Genomic DNA, 12,633 nt, shown 5'->3' on the forward strand with positions numbered 1-12,633 from the left:
CCACTTTCTCACAAGGGAGCCACTTCCAGAATTTAAACCCCTTTCCCATTGATACACCTTGCCCCACTCCTTCTCCTGCCCCTGGAGTGGATGGGAGGCAAAGGGTTTAAATTCTGGCAGAGGCTTTGTGATAGGAAGGTGGGAAAGAGTGAGGAAGAACACCTTCCTGGTGGCTGGGCCTTATTGCCCAGGTAAACTTAAATGATAAATACTGACTTGCGTATTGGGGAGGGGGGGCACCTGGAACCAAGCCCCAGTAGATACCAAGGGTCCATTACGTCCCTCTCATAGTGTGACTGCTTCGTGGTATAATGGCCTATGTCAACTATGACTCTGGATACCAGAGTTCGATTCCTGCTCAACCATAAAATCCCCTGGGTGCCCTTGGGCTAGTGGCATGATCTCAGCCTCAGGGGAAGGCAGTGGCAAACCCCCTCTGAACAAACCTTGCCAAGAAAACCCCATGATAAGTTTGCCTTAGGATTTCCATGTCAGAACTGACTTGAAGGCACACAGTGCGCACACATACCTGCCCTGCTTCTCCTGAATGCTCTTTTACTATCTTCAGTAGATGAAGAAAGATGTTTTAAAATTTTCCAGATAGAATTCTGTGCAGTTTTGGTTGACCTAGTGAAGACAAAAATATGGGGTTTGGTATATGTTTTAGGTTTATGCCTTAATAATATTTCTTACCCACTTCTGTCCATGGATTCCTTCTTCTCTAACCTCCTTCTCCCTTCATAACAATGTGAGACAGGCGTACAGCAAAATTTAAAGTATCTGTAAAGTATGTTGAAGGTTACAGCTTCAGTAAGCTTCCCCAGCAATCACAACATATTTGGACATTTTATTTTCTTATTTAACAGTTCCTTTCAATTAGGAAATGTCACTTTAAAGGTCACATCTGTTCCTTGTATTTTTGCATATTCTTGAATTAAAAAGTGTTGCAAACCTTTTAAAATGGGTTGTGGCTGTACTTTTGTAATGCCTACAAGCTTACTACAGACATTTCATTGGCTGCTGTAAAAGCACAAATAAGTGATTCAATGAAAGAGGCATTCTTACAGTATTAAAAATGTCTACTATCTTATTAATAGAGTTTAAAGCTGAGTAAATAGTAGAAAATGATCAACCATTTGCATGCTCTTGCGTTCAAAGGTCTATGTTGCTGACACTAGGAAGGTTTGCCCTTGGAATGCTGTAGGATGGAACAGCGCATGAAATCCAAAGTGCAGAATTAAAGATGCAATAGCCCAGATTTGGGCAACAACTCCAATGCTTGATGAGTTTTTGGTGGTAGCTGGAACTGTGGCAATAGTACACACTGTTGGGTTCCTTATCAAATAATGTGACTATGCAAAATATTATACCTTCGAAAGTCAGAAGTCATTATCTCAAATAGATAATAGGTTACAAGATCATTAAAATGGGTTTGTTGCCAAGAACTATATCAAACCACAGCCCAATATGGTTAAAGGTAAAAGAGAAGAATAAAGAATACATATGGATACTAGATGAAAAACTATTACAGAATGAGAAAGTTGTTCAAAAAGTGAGACAAACAGTAAGAAACTCTTGAAGAAAATCTAAGAAAGGGAATTGTTATTACAGTTTTACAAGTAAAGCTGAGATGTGTGGATATTCTATACAAAAACTTTGAAATACAGAATAAGAGAAGAGAATACAAAAATATATGATGAAATAGGAGATAGTATGATAAAATGGGCTCAGAATATAGGTAAAATAAATCTAGATCAATGAGAAAAACATGGAAACAAAGAATAAATATACTCCATGGATATGGATTATCAAGATTTAAAGGGAAACAATTATAAAATGTTTCTAAGGTGGCATTTGGCTCCATACAGAATGGCTAAAATGTTTAAAGGTTCAAGAAGTGACAGAAATGTGCACAAAATCCAAGAACATACTCCCACATGTGGTGGATGTGTCGGAAAGCTAGAATGTATTGGATATCGATCATAAAACAATAGTGGAGGAACTAGAAATCATAGTTGGAAGAGACCACAGGAGCTATCCAGTCCTGACATGCAGGAACTCGCAATTGAAGCATCCCCAGCAGATGGCCATCCAGCCTCTGCTTAAAAACCTCCAAAGAAGTGGACGCCACTATAATCTCTGAGGAAGGAGTGTGTTCCACTGTCAAACAACTCTGATCATCAGGAGATTCCTCTGGAGATCTAGGTGGAATCTCTTTTCCTGTAGTTTGAATCCACTGCTCCTTGTCCTAGTCTCTGGAGACATGGAAGTTAAACTTGTTCCCTCTTCAAAATGACAGTCCAACAGATATTTAAACATGACTGTCATGATCCCCCCGATCATTCCCAGTTCCCAAAGCTGCTCCTCATGGGGCATGGCTTCCAGACCTCTCACCATTTTGACCACCCTCCATCTTGTCCACGTTCTTCTTGAATTGAGATGCCCAGAACTGGACACAGTGTTCCAGGTGAGGCCTGATCCAAGCAGAATACAGTGGTATTATCGCTTCCCTTGATCTAGACACTGTACTTCTGTTGATACAACCATGAACCATGTTGGCTTCCGTGGCTGCTGCATTACACTGCTGACTCATGTTCAGCTTGTGGTCTACTAAGGTGCGGTACAGGCTGCCCCAAAGGGATGGCCTGTTGGAGGCCTATTTCCCTCCAGAGGCTTCCTTCTGGAGTAAAAAGAACCTGGTATTTCCAAGTTCTTTTTATGGTGCCGGAGTGATGTTGCATGTGCGCCACTGGCGTACTCGTGACATAAGTGACACGTGGTGCCATGCAGACATAAGCGTTGTGCAGAGCCAAGCAGATGTTGCGTGGCACTTACGTCACAATGGCGGTGCCCGTGTACACGGGAAGCCGCCATTAGTGCTCCAGTCAATACTAGGGTTAGGGAACGTGCAGTTGGTGTGTGGTTCCTAACCCTAGTATCGCTGCCACCATGCCACAAAATGCCCAAGTTTCCAAAATCCCTTTCAGGTGTCTCCCATCCTGTATCTGCGCATTTCATTTTTTCTGCCAGGTGTAGGACCTTACATTTCTCCCTGTTGAAATTCACCTTGTTAGCTTCAGCCCAGCCCTGGAGTGGCTTCCCTAGATATCTTTTCTACCCATTTCTAAATTGTCCTTAAGAAATTAATTCAGTCTGTTTTTAGAAATTTTTGTGTATTTTGACTTGTTGTGCATCACCTTGAGGTCCCTAGAAGGTGGCAGGTGATAGATCAAGGCTTTCAATGACTAAGTGACTGAGCAGAGTTAGGTAACCCTCTGTCATGCTTCTCAGATCTGCAAAAGGAATTGGACAAGTTCCGCAAGAAGGCAAAGGAGGCGTTTCCTGGCAGTGACTGGAGCCCTTTGCCTGTTTGGAGAGAGCTGCCTCCCGAACAGGCGGATGTGGTCATTGTTGGCGGAGGGGTGATCGGGTGGTCAGTGGCCTACTGGCTGAAGAGGAACGAACCAAGGAGCGGGGCCATCCGCGTGGTAGTGGTCGAAAGGGACCTCAGTGTGAGTGACCCGCCGCGCTTGGAAATGCAGATCTTCCTGAATTTTCCATTTTTTATTTTTATTTATTTTTTATTATTGTTGTTGTTGTTTTGCTATAATTTGGCTGCGGTTAGTAAATTTCTAATTAAATCCTTCATAGCCTGGGTGCAATTAATCTTATCATATATGGATAACAGTTCTATCCTTGAACATATTTCTAACTCAATTTCTGTTATCTCTTTAAATACTATTTGCCAAAATTTCTTTACAGCTGTACAACCACTTATCAATACAGTGGTGCCTCGGGTTACGAAATTAATTCGTTCCGCTGTCAATTTCGTAACCCGAAAGGCTTTCGCAAGCCGAATTCCCATAGGCGCTAATGGGGAAAAGCCGCGATTCCGTGTGAAATCGCGCAGAAAAGCACCAAAAGTTTTTTCGTAACCCGAAAAAACTTTCTTAACCCGGAACAATAATTTCCTATGGGTTTTTTTCGTATCCTGAAAATTTCGTAACCTGGGTATTTCGTATCCCGAGGTACCACTGTACTGTATAGGTACCAGTTTCTTCACAACTCCTCCAACACATCCTTGAATAAGTCTATCGAAGTAGTATTTACCTCCAAACTAATTTATAACAGTTCTTCTTATCTGTATAGATCAGTTTTTAAAATGACGATGACTCCAAGTTTTTTCTCTTCCAGTGGGCCTATCCACCTGATCTTTTATAGTGGATCTTATAGAATTTTTTAACACCTGATTCAACAGTACAGAAACAGATGACGATTTGGCTTCGTTAATTATTGTATTGCATCTTAGCGTGTTTTAATTGATTATTTTATGTAGTATGGGCTGTGTAATTGTATCGTTTGATTGTATCGGTTGTAATCCCGCCTCGATCCACAGGGACAGGCGGGAAATATAAATAAAATTTATTATTATTATTATTATTATTATTATCATTATTATTATTTTCCCATTCTTGGATATTTATGGTTTGTGCTTAAGCATCCTCCCATGTTTTCCTAAGCTATTCCTCTTTCTCTTTATAACAATGCATGTATTTCGTTTGTAGTACCCTTCAAAATTTCATTTTCCTCCATACTATCTCTTTGATTAATTAATACTTAATTAATTTTAATGGTTGAATGTTAATTGCTAACTGTTGAATTTTAATGCTTTATTTATTTTCTTCCTGAAAATAATGCATTGCATTTTGGGCTGTTGGCCCAGGAGAAGGGATCACTGGCTGGGATTGCTTGCTCAGCTCCAAGAGAATAAAGTCTTCTGGGACCTTAAAGTCTCACAAATCATATGTTAGTAAAGAAAAGCAATTAAGCCTTTAAGTCACCACAAGAGTCTTTTGCAGTTTAGCACCCCCAGCTCTCTGGAAATGCCTTAAGCCTTGAAGCTTGTGGGTTGACTTGGGGCCAGTTATTGTGGCATACCTGAGCTCTCATCCTGTCCTACCTGACAGGACTGGGACAGAAAACCATGTATATTGCCTTGGATGAAGGGATAGGCAAAAATATAATCCCTTGTCAAGGCCACCTTTCAGTGTAGGCTATCAAAGTGGTAAAGAATCTATCAGTTAGCATGGTTATTAAGGCATCACAGCAAGATGTGGGGATTCTCTACTTTGCCTACCAGTGAAGTTTTCCCACAGTTCTTTTTCCTTCTTTCCTGCCTTTACTCTGTATTAATGTATTACATTACCCAGAGTATTTAATTGTACCGTAAGTGACACATCCTTTTCTCTCTTTTTCATTACAGTACTCCAAAGCATCCACAGTTCTCTCTGTCGGGGGGATACGGCAGCAGTACTCAATGCCAGAAAATATCCAGATGAGCCTGTTCTCAGCAAACTTCTTGCGCCTAATCGATGTATGTCATACTGGCTCAGTTTTTGTGAGATTGCTGGAGTTGAAGAACTTCACTTATGCGTTTGCTATTTGCCTGCTTCAGTTGTTTCTGACAGCCCCCCATCAGATTCCATGGAACAAGCAAATGGGCCATCGCCTCACCTCAGAGGAGGAAGCATGGCATTGTGTGCTTATAGATCCTTAGTCAGGAATACAGTGATGGCCAGATGCCCAGATAAGTGGTTAATCTGTAACCCCTAAACTACAGAAGCTCCCACAAATGATCAGGTATATTTGATGCTGCAGCTCTGCCCTGTGGGAGTTTTGTCATCTCCTTCCTTAGAGGTTTTTAAACAGAGGCTGGGTGGCCATCTTTCAATTGGGATGCTTTGATTGAGATTTCCTGCAGGGCAGAATGGGGTTGGACTGGATCAGGGCCCTTGGGGTCTCTATGCTGCACTGCTTCTGTTTTAGTTGACTCAGTTGTTCTGGGAGTCAAATGAATGGAATAGCTCTGTTGAGATGCCTCCTCCCAGGAACAGGTTCAGCTCTCTATATGTTAGTTATAGTCTGATTTCTTTTAAACTGTTGTTGTTATTTTCTATCCCACCTTTCTCCCGATACAGAGACTCAAGATGGCTAACAAAATGTAAAAACAGTACAAGTTAAAAACAATACAAACCCTTAAAATTTAGATACAAAGTTGAAAAAACAATTATTTTTTTAAACAAAAACTTTTTTAAAAAACCATTTGAAAAAATTCAAAAACATTACAGATTAAAAATTTTAATTTATGAAAAACTCTGTACAAACCTCGAACAACATTTAAAATCCAACCATAGTCAGTTTGAGAAACCTGGTGCATAATCTTGTTTTTATCTGCCGCTGAAAGGAAAGCCGGAATGGGGGCAACCTTCCTCTCTGGGGAGGGAGTCCCAGAGTCTGGGAGCAGCCACCAAGAAACCCTCTCTCTTGTTTGGCAGAGACAGAGAGAAGGCCTCTCCTGATGGTCTCAGTGCTTTTAGGGCTCCTAAAGGGAGATACGTGGCCCTTAAATAACCTAGATCCAAGCCTTACAGGGCTTCATGGGTCAAAACAGCACTTTGAATTGTGTCCAGAAATGGGCCACCAGCCAGTGGAGCTGTTGTGACAAGGAAGTTGTGTGTTCCCTGTAGCCAGCTTCGGTTAACAACCTCGTTGCAGCTCTTTGTGCCAGCTGAAGTTTCTGAGCAGTTTTCAGAGGCAGCCCCACATCACAGTAATCCAAATGGGATGTATCTTAGGCATGTATGATCTGGCTTTAAGAGTGTTGTAGGATTTACAAAAGGCTGGAGAGATAGCAACTTAAGCCTATATGAGTTTATGGCCAAATTTACATGCTTTCATGCTGTTGGGAATGTTACAATACAGGCTTTTCAAAAGCTGCTCTTCCTTGAAATGGATCTTTCTTCCTTCATAACTACAAAACAGTGGAGCCTTGCCTTATGCGGGGGGTCCGTTTTGCCCTCCCCAGCATAAGGCAAATGCTGCATAAGCTGAAGCCCCATTCAATATGGGGCTTGTGCTTGAGGTGGTGTGGTGTGCGTGCACCAATAATTTAATGGTGACGTAGCTTCTCCGTAAACAGGAAGCAGCGTATGGAGCGGGTGCACTGTAATTGTTACATTTGCCTATTCTCTTGCATAAACTATCCAGCCTTTGTTAGCTCCCCTGTAATGCCCATTCGGTTTATTTAATTTATAACTCACCTCCTAAAATGTGATCCATAGCACAATTGTCAAAGCTGTAGTCCAAAGTAGCTTTGTTGGTGTGTGGCTTCTTGGTAGAGAATATTCCACTGAATACTGTATTGCTTACTTCTGAATAAATATTCTTTGATTGTTCACACTGTGACATAGGAAGCAGGTCAGGTCTTACCTTTAGAAGCTACTGTTCTGTCCTAGGTCTTCACCTATAATATGGTGACAATAAAGGCTTGCCTTTATAAGGAATACAACAATGATTATGAAGCTCTTTGTAGTCTCTGGAAAGGGGTTGTATCAATGCTGAATACATTTCTTAAGTTCCCACTTCATTTCTGCCTGAAGGTAGTGGACCTTGGAAAGGAAATGCACTATCCTTTTTTTACAGGAATACCTTCATGTTGTCGGCCAGCCACCTGTAGATATTCAGTTTAATCCTTCTGGCTATCTTTTCCTGGCTTCAGATGAAAAAGCTGCAGTGCTTGAGGAGAATGTGCAAGTTCAAAGGTATGACACTGGAAGAACTGGATAAGTGAAGGAGGCTGAGGGGAGAAGAGGCACTGGATTGGATGTCTGAGTGCAGGAGGTTAAGAGCAATGTCATGTTCTTCTTATTATGTCTGGTCTTTAATCCACTATGGCTCCCGATAGAGAGCGCTGCCTGGTTTGCAAGATCCAAATTCTCTGTTCCTTTCCGTTGTGATAGTCTGTATGGTTCTCTTTTTTTAAGCTATAGAAACTGTAGTCTAAAGAAGATGGAATGATGGTCTTCAAACTGCTTCCTACTACTGCTTTTCTTAGCTACAGGCTAACTGTCGCCGCTGTTACTTTTGTCCCTAGGGGTTGGTGGAGGTTGTGAGCATCCATTTCCAGTTGCAAAACCAGGCTTGTCCTCTTAAGAGACGTTAATGTTTCCGTGACTCCCCACTCCCCATTATTGTCACAACAACCCTGTTAATGTGGGGAGAAGCATCATATATGCATGAGGTGACTGGAGAACAGGCAGGATATAAATCTAGAGGATAAATGAAAATTGGAGGTTGAAATCTGTTTCCCTTCTTTGCTGATTTATGTTGGTTTTTGTCATGTAAAATGTCTAAATCACCTTCTGTTTAAAAAGTAGCGGATGGATCCCCTCTCTAGGTTGGATCCACAGTTCCAACCCTAAGGCTCCTGTCACTGACCTTGCCCTTTTCCCTCAACATCCTTTCCTGGATTGGGTCCTTAGGCCTCAAAGGGATCCAGTCGATGTCTTGTTCGGGGGGTTCACTCTAATAAGTGTGATGAGGCTCTCCATCAAAACGTAACAGAAACAGCCAGACACAGTTGTAAAAAAGAATAAAGAAGTAGAAGTTCATGGATACATGGCTTAGATCGGATATTAGCCCCTGCACTATTTAAGCATTTACTGTTGTGGCTCGTGTGCTGCGCCCATAACCCTTGTTGGGACCTATGGAAATGACGTGCAGTGTCCACCACGGCCACCTGCAGAGTTCATCCACTCGACAGGACGCCAAGAAGAAGGAATCTGTGAAGATGTCTTCAACTAATAACGACTCTTACAAGTCTTCACTCTAAACAAGGGCTTTAATCTTCCTTTGCAGTATTTACAACATAGATATACACAGTGTATTGGACATCTGTCTCTAATACACAATATTTATACCAACCAACAATAACACAACCCCTGAGGCAGCCACATTAACATACAACCATCTCACTGCCTCTCAGTAACAGACACAGCCCATAGGCACCAACTGTCTCTCAGTAGCAGACACAGTCCACTCTCGAGGCACCAACTGTCTCTCTGTCCCTCAGTGACAGTTGAGAACTGACAGTTGACAGTTGCATCAACATTCCGATGATGCACTTTTTGAATGCTGACACATTAGCTGCCACTGGAGCTCCAAATTATCTGCACAAGAGCTCCCCCTAGTGGCCACACCAATGCCATTTCCTGACATTTACAGCTTCCCAAAACCCTATTCAATTCTTTCCCTGACAGAGTGTCCTATCTCCATTACAACTTTTCCCCATTCTCTCTGTATTCTTTTCCCTATCTCTAGGCCATCTGTACCCTATCTGACTGCCATCATTTCCCTATCTGCTGTCTGTCATAGACAGGTGTCAATGTTGGACCCTTTCTCACAGGACCTCCTGCACAGCAGATATTGTGAGCCACCTTGAGTCCCTTTTTGGGAGAAAGGCAGGATAGAAATGAATGAATGAATTAATCCCTGAGCCTGCCCGCCTCTTCTCTTCACAAGTATCCTTTCTGTGACTTTGAAAATAACATGCCCCCCTCCCCTGTTTTCCTTAATGGGAGCCACTGTTTAGCTGATGGTTGCATCGATTAACCACTGCAAGTCTTTTCTCTTAGTGATAGTTTCCCAAGGTTCCAGAAATTCACATTTTCATAAGACTTCTTTAATGTTTTCTTTCAGGAAGGAAGGAGCAAAGGTGTCCCTGCTTTCACCAGCACAACTAAAAAAGAAATATCCATGGATGAATACAGATGGTGTGGCATTGGCATCCTGTGGTACTGGACTCTTAAATTCCTGTCTGCCCTAACACTAGCCTTGGCACTGTTAAATCGAGTAAAGGGTCAGAGGGCAAAAGATAATGTTATGTGTTTTTCCTATGAAAGTGAGTGGGAATAGCCATGAAAGCCTGAATATTATTCCTGGTGGTTGCCAAGTTGACACTGTACTCTTCCCTGGGGACACATTATCACCTTCCTGTTTGTTACCCCCATTTTGCTATCATATAGCCAAACTTGCGTGGTCAAATTGTTTCTCAGTACTATCACATTGTATTTTGCCACAAAGGGACAACTTCAGGATATTCTGGGCAGGTAAGAGTAAACTTGATTCAAGAGTGTGTTGCTCCCAAGAGTGTGTAAAGTGATATACGTACCTGTTTTAGCGGAATGAGAAACATGAAGCCTTGATGATGATGTTGAACAGTGATTCTCATCACTTCTAGCCAGCACTGGACTACAGATCCAATATTAGGAACAACAGTCCAGTAATATCTGTAGAATCACATGTTCCCCATTCCTGTTTTATATGAAACTTTATATAAAACTCTTCCATGCCATTATTCTCTGAAAATGCCAGCCACAGATGCTGGTGAAACAGGAAAAAAACTTCTTGTACACGGCCACATAGCCTGAAAAACCCACAAAATATTATAAACTTTATATACCTTGTCTGTCTTGAGCATCTCTGTTAGGAAAGACAAGTAAAAAAAAAGACAAGTAATTCTGTTTGATCCTCTGAGCATATATCTAGAGTACTTAGGAATTTGCAGGTGATTTAAGTGTTTAGCCATTGTGAGTCTAAACCAGAATTTCTTTCAGGTGTCTTATGCTGTCTTTCCCTTTAGGCTTAGAAAATGAGGGCTGGTTTGACCCTTGGAGCCTCTTGAATGCCTTCCGGAGCAAAGCAATATCTATGGGTGTCTATCAGAGCTGTGGTGAAGTGACATGTGAGTTCTTCCTTTCTTGATATTGCTATCATGCACCTTCATTCCCACTAAAATCTAACTACAGCTATTTCTATATGTTTTCTGACTCCTTCAGCTTTCACTTCAGATGCCAAAGCAATGGTGACAGATGATGGAGAGTATATTAATTTCTCCCGTATCATGAATGTTAATGTAAGTCATACTTGGGCTATTTTAATATACACAGGCAAAATGGCACAGCTTCACACTATGCTGGGAGCACACTGTTTACATGATGCACGCCCTGAACGCAGCCTGAAGCCGTTCTGAGGCTGTGTCATTTGCAAAGAAGCAGGTCAAGAAGGAGTGGGTAAAATCCATTCCTTCTGGTGGCTCAGTTCAGGACCACAGCAGCTGCCCGGATTAGGACCGGGCACATGTGGTTTCTGCAGCTCCAAGGCAAAGAGCAACAGCGCAATCTCCCGCTGCTCTGATTGGCTATCTGTTTTGGGCTTGAGTGGAAGGTTTTAATATGTAACTCACTATTGCCCCTAAGTTCTGGTTGTGTCAAAATGTAGGTGTGAGATGCATTTTGAAGTCCTAGTAAGAGAGCTCAAAAAGATTTCTAAATAGGCTCTGCATTTTGCATTGGTTTAAGAGCCAGTTTTGTACAAGGATAGGCTTGACTCTGGTCTCAAGGCAAGCTTCATTCCTGCTTACCTGTCTGCTTTCTTGACTCTAGGAAGAGGTAAGGCTGCCTCGGTCACAGGGAGCTACATGGATACTGTTATTGTCATTGACTGTTTGAGGTCTACTTCCCATAGGCCTGATCACCCTTCCTCACTGTCAGCCAACATTGAGTTCAGTTTTAGGCTGCCATATGTGTACACTGAACATAGACTGATGTCACAGCAGCGTTCCTTGTTCAACTAGTCTCTTGGGGAGTACTTTTCAAGTGAAGTTGTGATTTGAAAAGGAGGTTTATAGTAAACAAGATAGGCCTGGCTTGAAAGTAGCAATACCACTTTTTTCGGTGAGAAGGAAAAATAAGAAATACATTGGAATGTCATCTACCACTTTCATGGAGCAGCAAATGCTTGAATTTCTGGTGGAAATTCATGAATCTTAGATTATCTCGCTTGCTTGCTTGCTTCTTGCCCGGAAAGCATCATCACTCTTAGATGTCTTCTGTGTACCAAGTGAAAAAGTTATGAGTTCTTTCCTCCTGTATCACCATCTAGGTCCAGATGCCCAACAGTACTGAGTATGCCACAATAGAGTGTTCCCTAGTGGTGAATGCAGCAGGAGCCTGGTCAGGCAGAGTGGCAGAGATGGCTGGTATTGGGACTGGGCCTCCAGACTCAGTATCTGGGGTCAAGCTTCCAGTGGAACCCAAGAAAAGGTGTGGTTAAAGACAACATTTATAATATTTTGAAGACCACATTTAATGTGCCTCTTTGGTCTCAGCAGTGGTATATATTCAGATGCTTAGATTTGGGAGATAGTGGTGGGTGGACAAGAATACATGCAATTGTCTTATGGGTTAAGGGCTAGAGTATCCATTTCTTCCATTCTGTTCTGCATTGCTACATATGACAAGTATAAGATCTTTATTCTCCTAAGTCAGGATAGAGTTTGCTCCAGATGTTGCTGGGCTGCAATATCTATCAAGGGCTCTTTAACATCCTGCCCCCTCCTCCAGCCCTGGACCAACTCAGCTTGGGCGTCAGTCTATAAAGCCTCGGGCAATACTAAGAAGAACATTATCTTGTTGCTAATTTTTAGTCTCCCCCTTTTTCAGGTTGTTAGATTGTAATTCTTTTATTGTAATTCCTTGACGGTAATGTTGTAACTTGTACTGTGTTTCCTTTATTATTTCATTGTTTATTGGCATCTGCTTGTTATTTTTTCCAATGAGGGGTTGGAAATGGGGATTTTTTTTTATAATTATTGATTTGAATGTAATAATCAGCGTTAGGCTTTTGTCATTATTGAATTGCTACAATATTACTGTTATTGTTATGTTTTTTGCTATGTAGCGCTATGTTATATTTCTTTATTATCTTATGTGTATTGTTATTGTTTATTGCTAT

At 41.7% G+C, this 12,633-nt stretch overlaps 1 protein-coding gene across 3 annotated transcripts in view; it reads left to right on the forward strand.

Annotated features, from left to right (window-relative positions):
- Positions 1-12,633, forward strand: part of FOXRED1 (FAD dependent oxidoreductase domain containing 1) — a 34,397-nt gene that overhangs the window by 3,015 nt on the left and 18,749 nt on the right. For all 3 annotated transcript variants that reach the window (XR_016282298.1, XR_016282299.1, XM_089537813.1), the window contains exons 2-8: positions 3,292-3,512; positions 5,264-5,374; positions 7,483-7,601; positions 9,538-9,632; positions 10,481-10,582; positions 10,677-10,753; positions 11,782-11,942. Coding sequence is in view for 1 of the 3 variants with exons in the window: in XM_089537813.1 (XP_089393939.1) it covers positions 3,292-3,512; positions 5,264-5,374; positions 7,483-7,601; positions 9,538-9,632; positions 10,481-10,582; positions 10,677-10,753; positions 11,782-11,942 (886 nt within the window). In the remaining 2 variants the exon portion in view is untranslated. The remainder of the gene's footprint in view (positions 1-3,291; positions 3,513-5,263; positions 5,375-7,482; positions 7,602-9,537; positions 9,633-10,480; positions 10,583-10,676; positions 10,754-11,781; positions 11,943-12,633) is intronic.

Source organism: Sceloporus occidentalis, unplaced genomic scaffold (genome assembly GCF_023333645.1).
Source record: "Sceloporus occidentalis isolate IW3139 unplaced genomic scaffold, rSceOcc1.0.p SCAF_9, whole genome shotgun sequence".
Taxonomy (NCBI): Eukaryota; Metazoa; Chordata; class Lepidosauria; order Squamata; family Phrynosomatidae; genus Sceloporus; species Sceloporus occidentalis.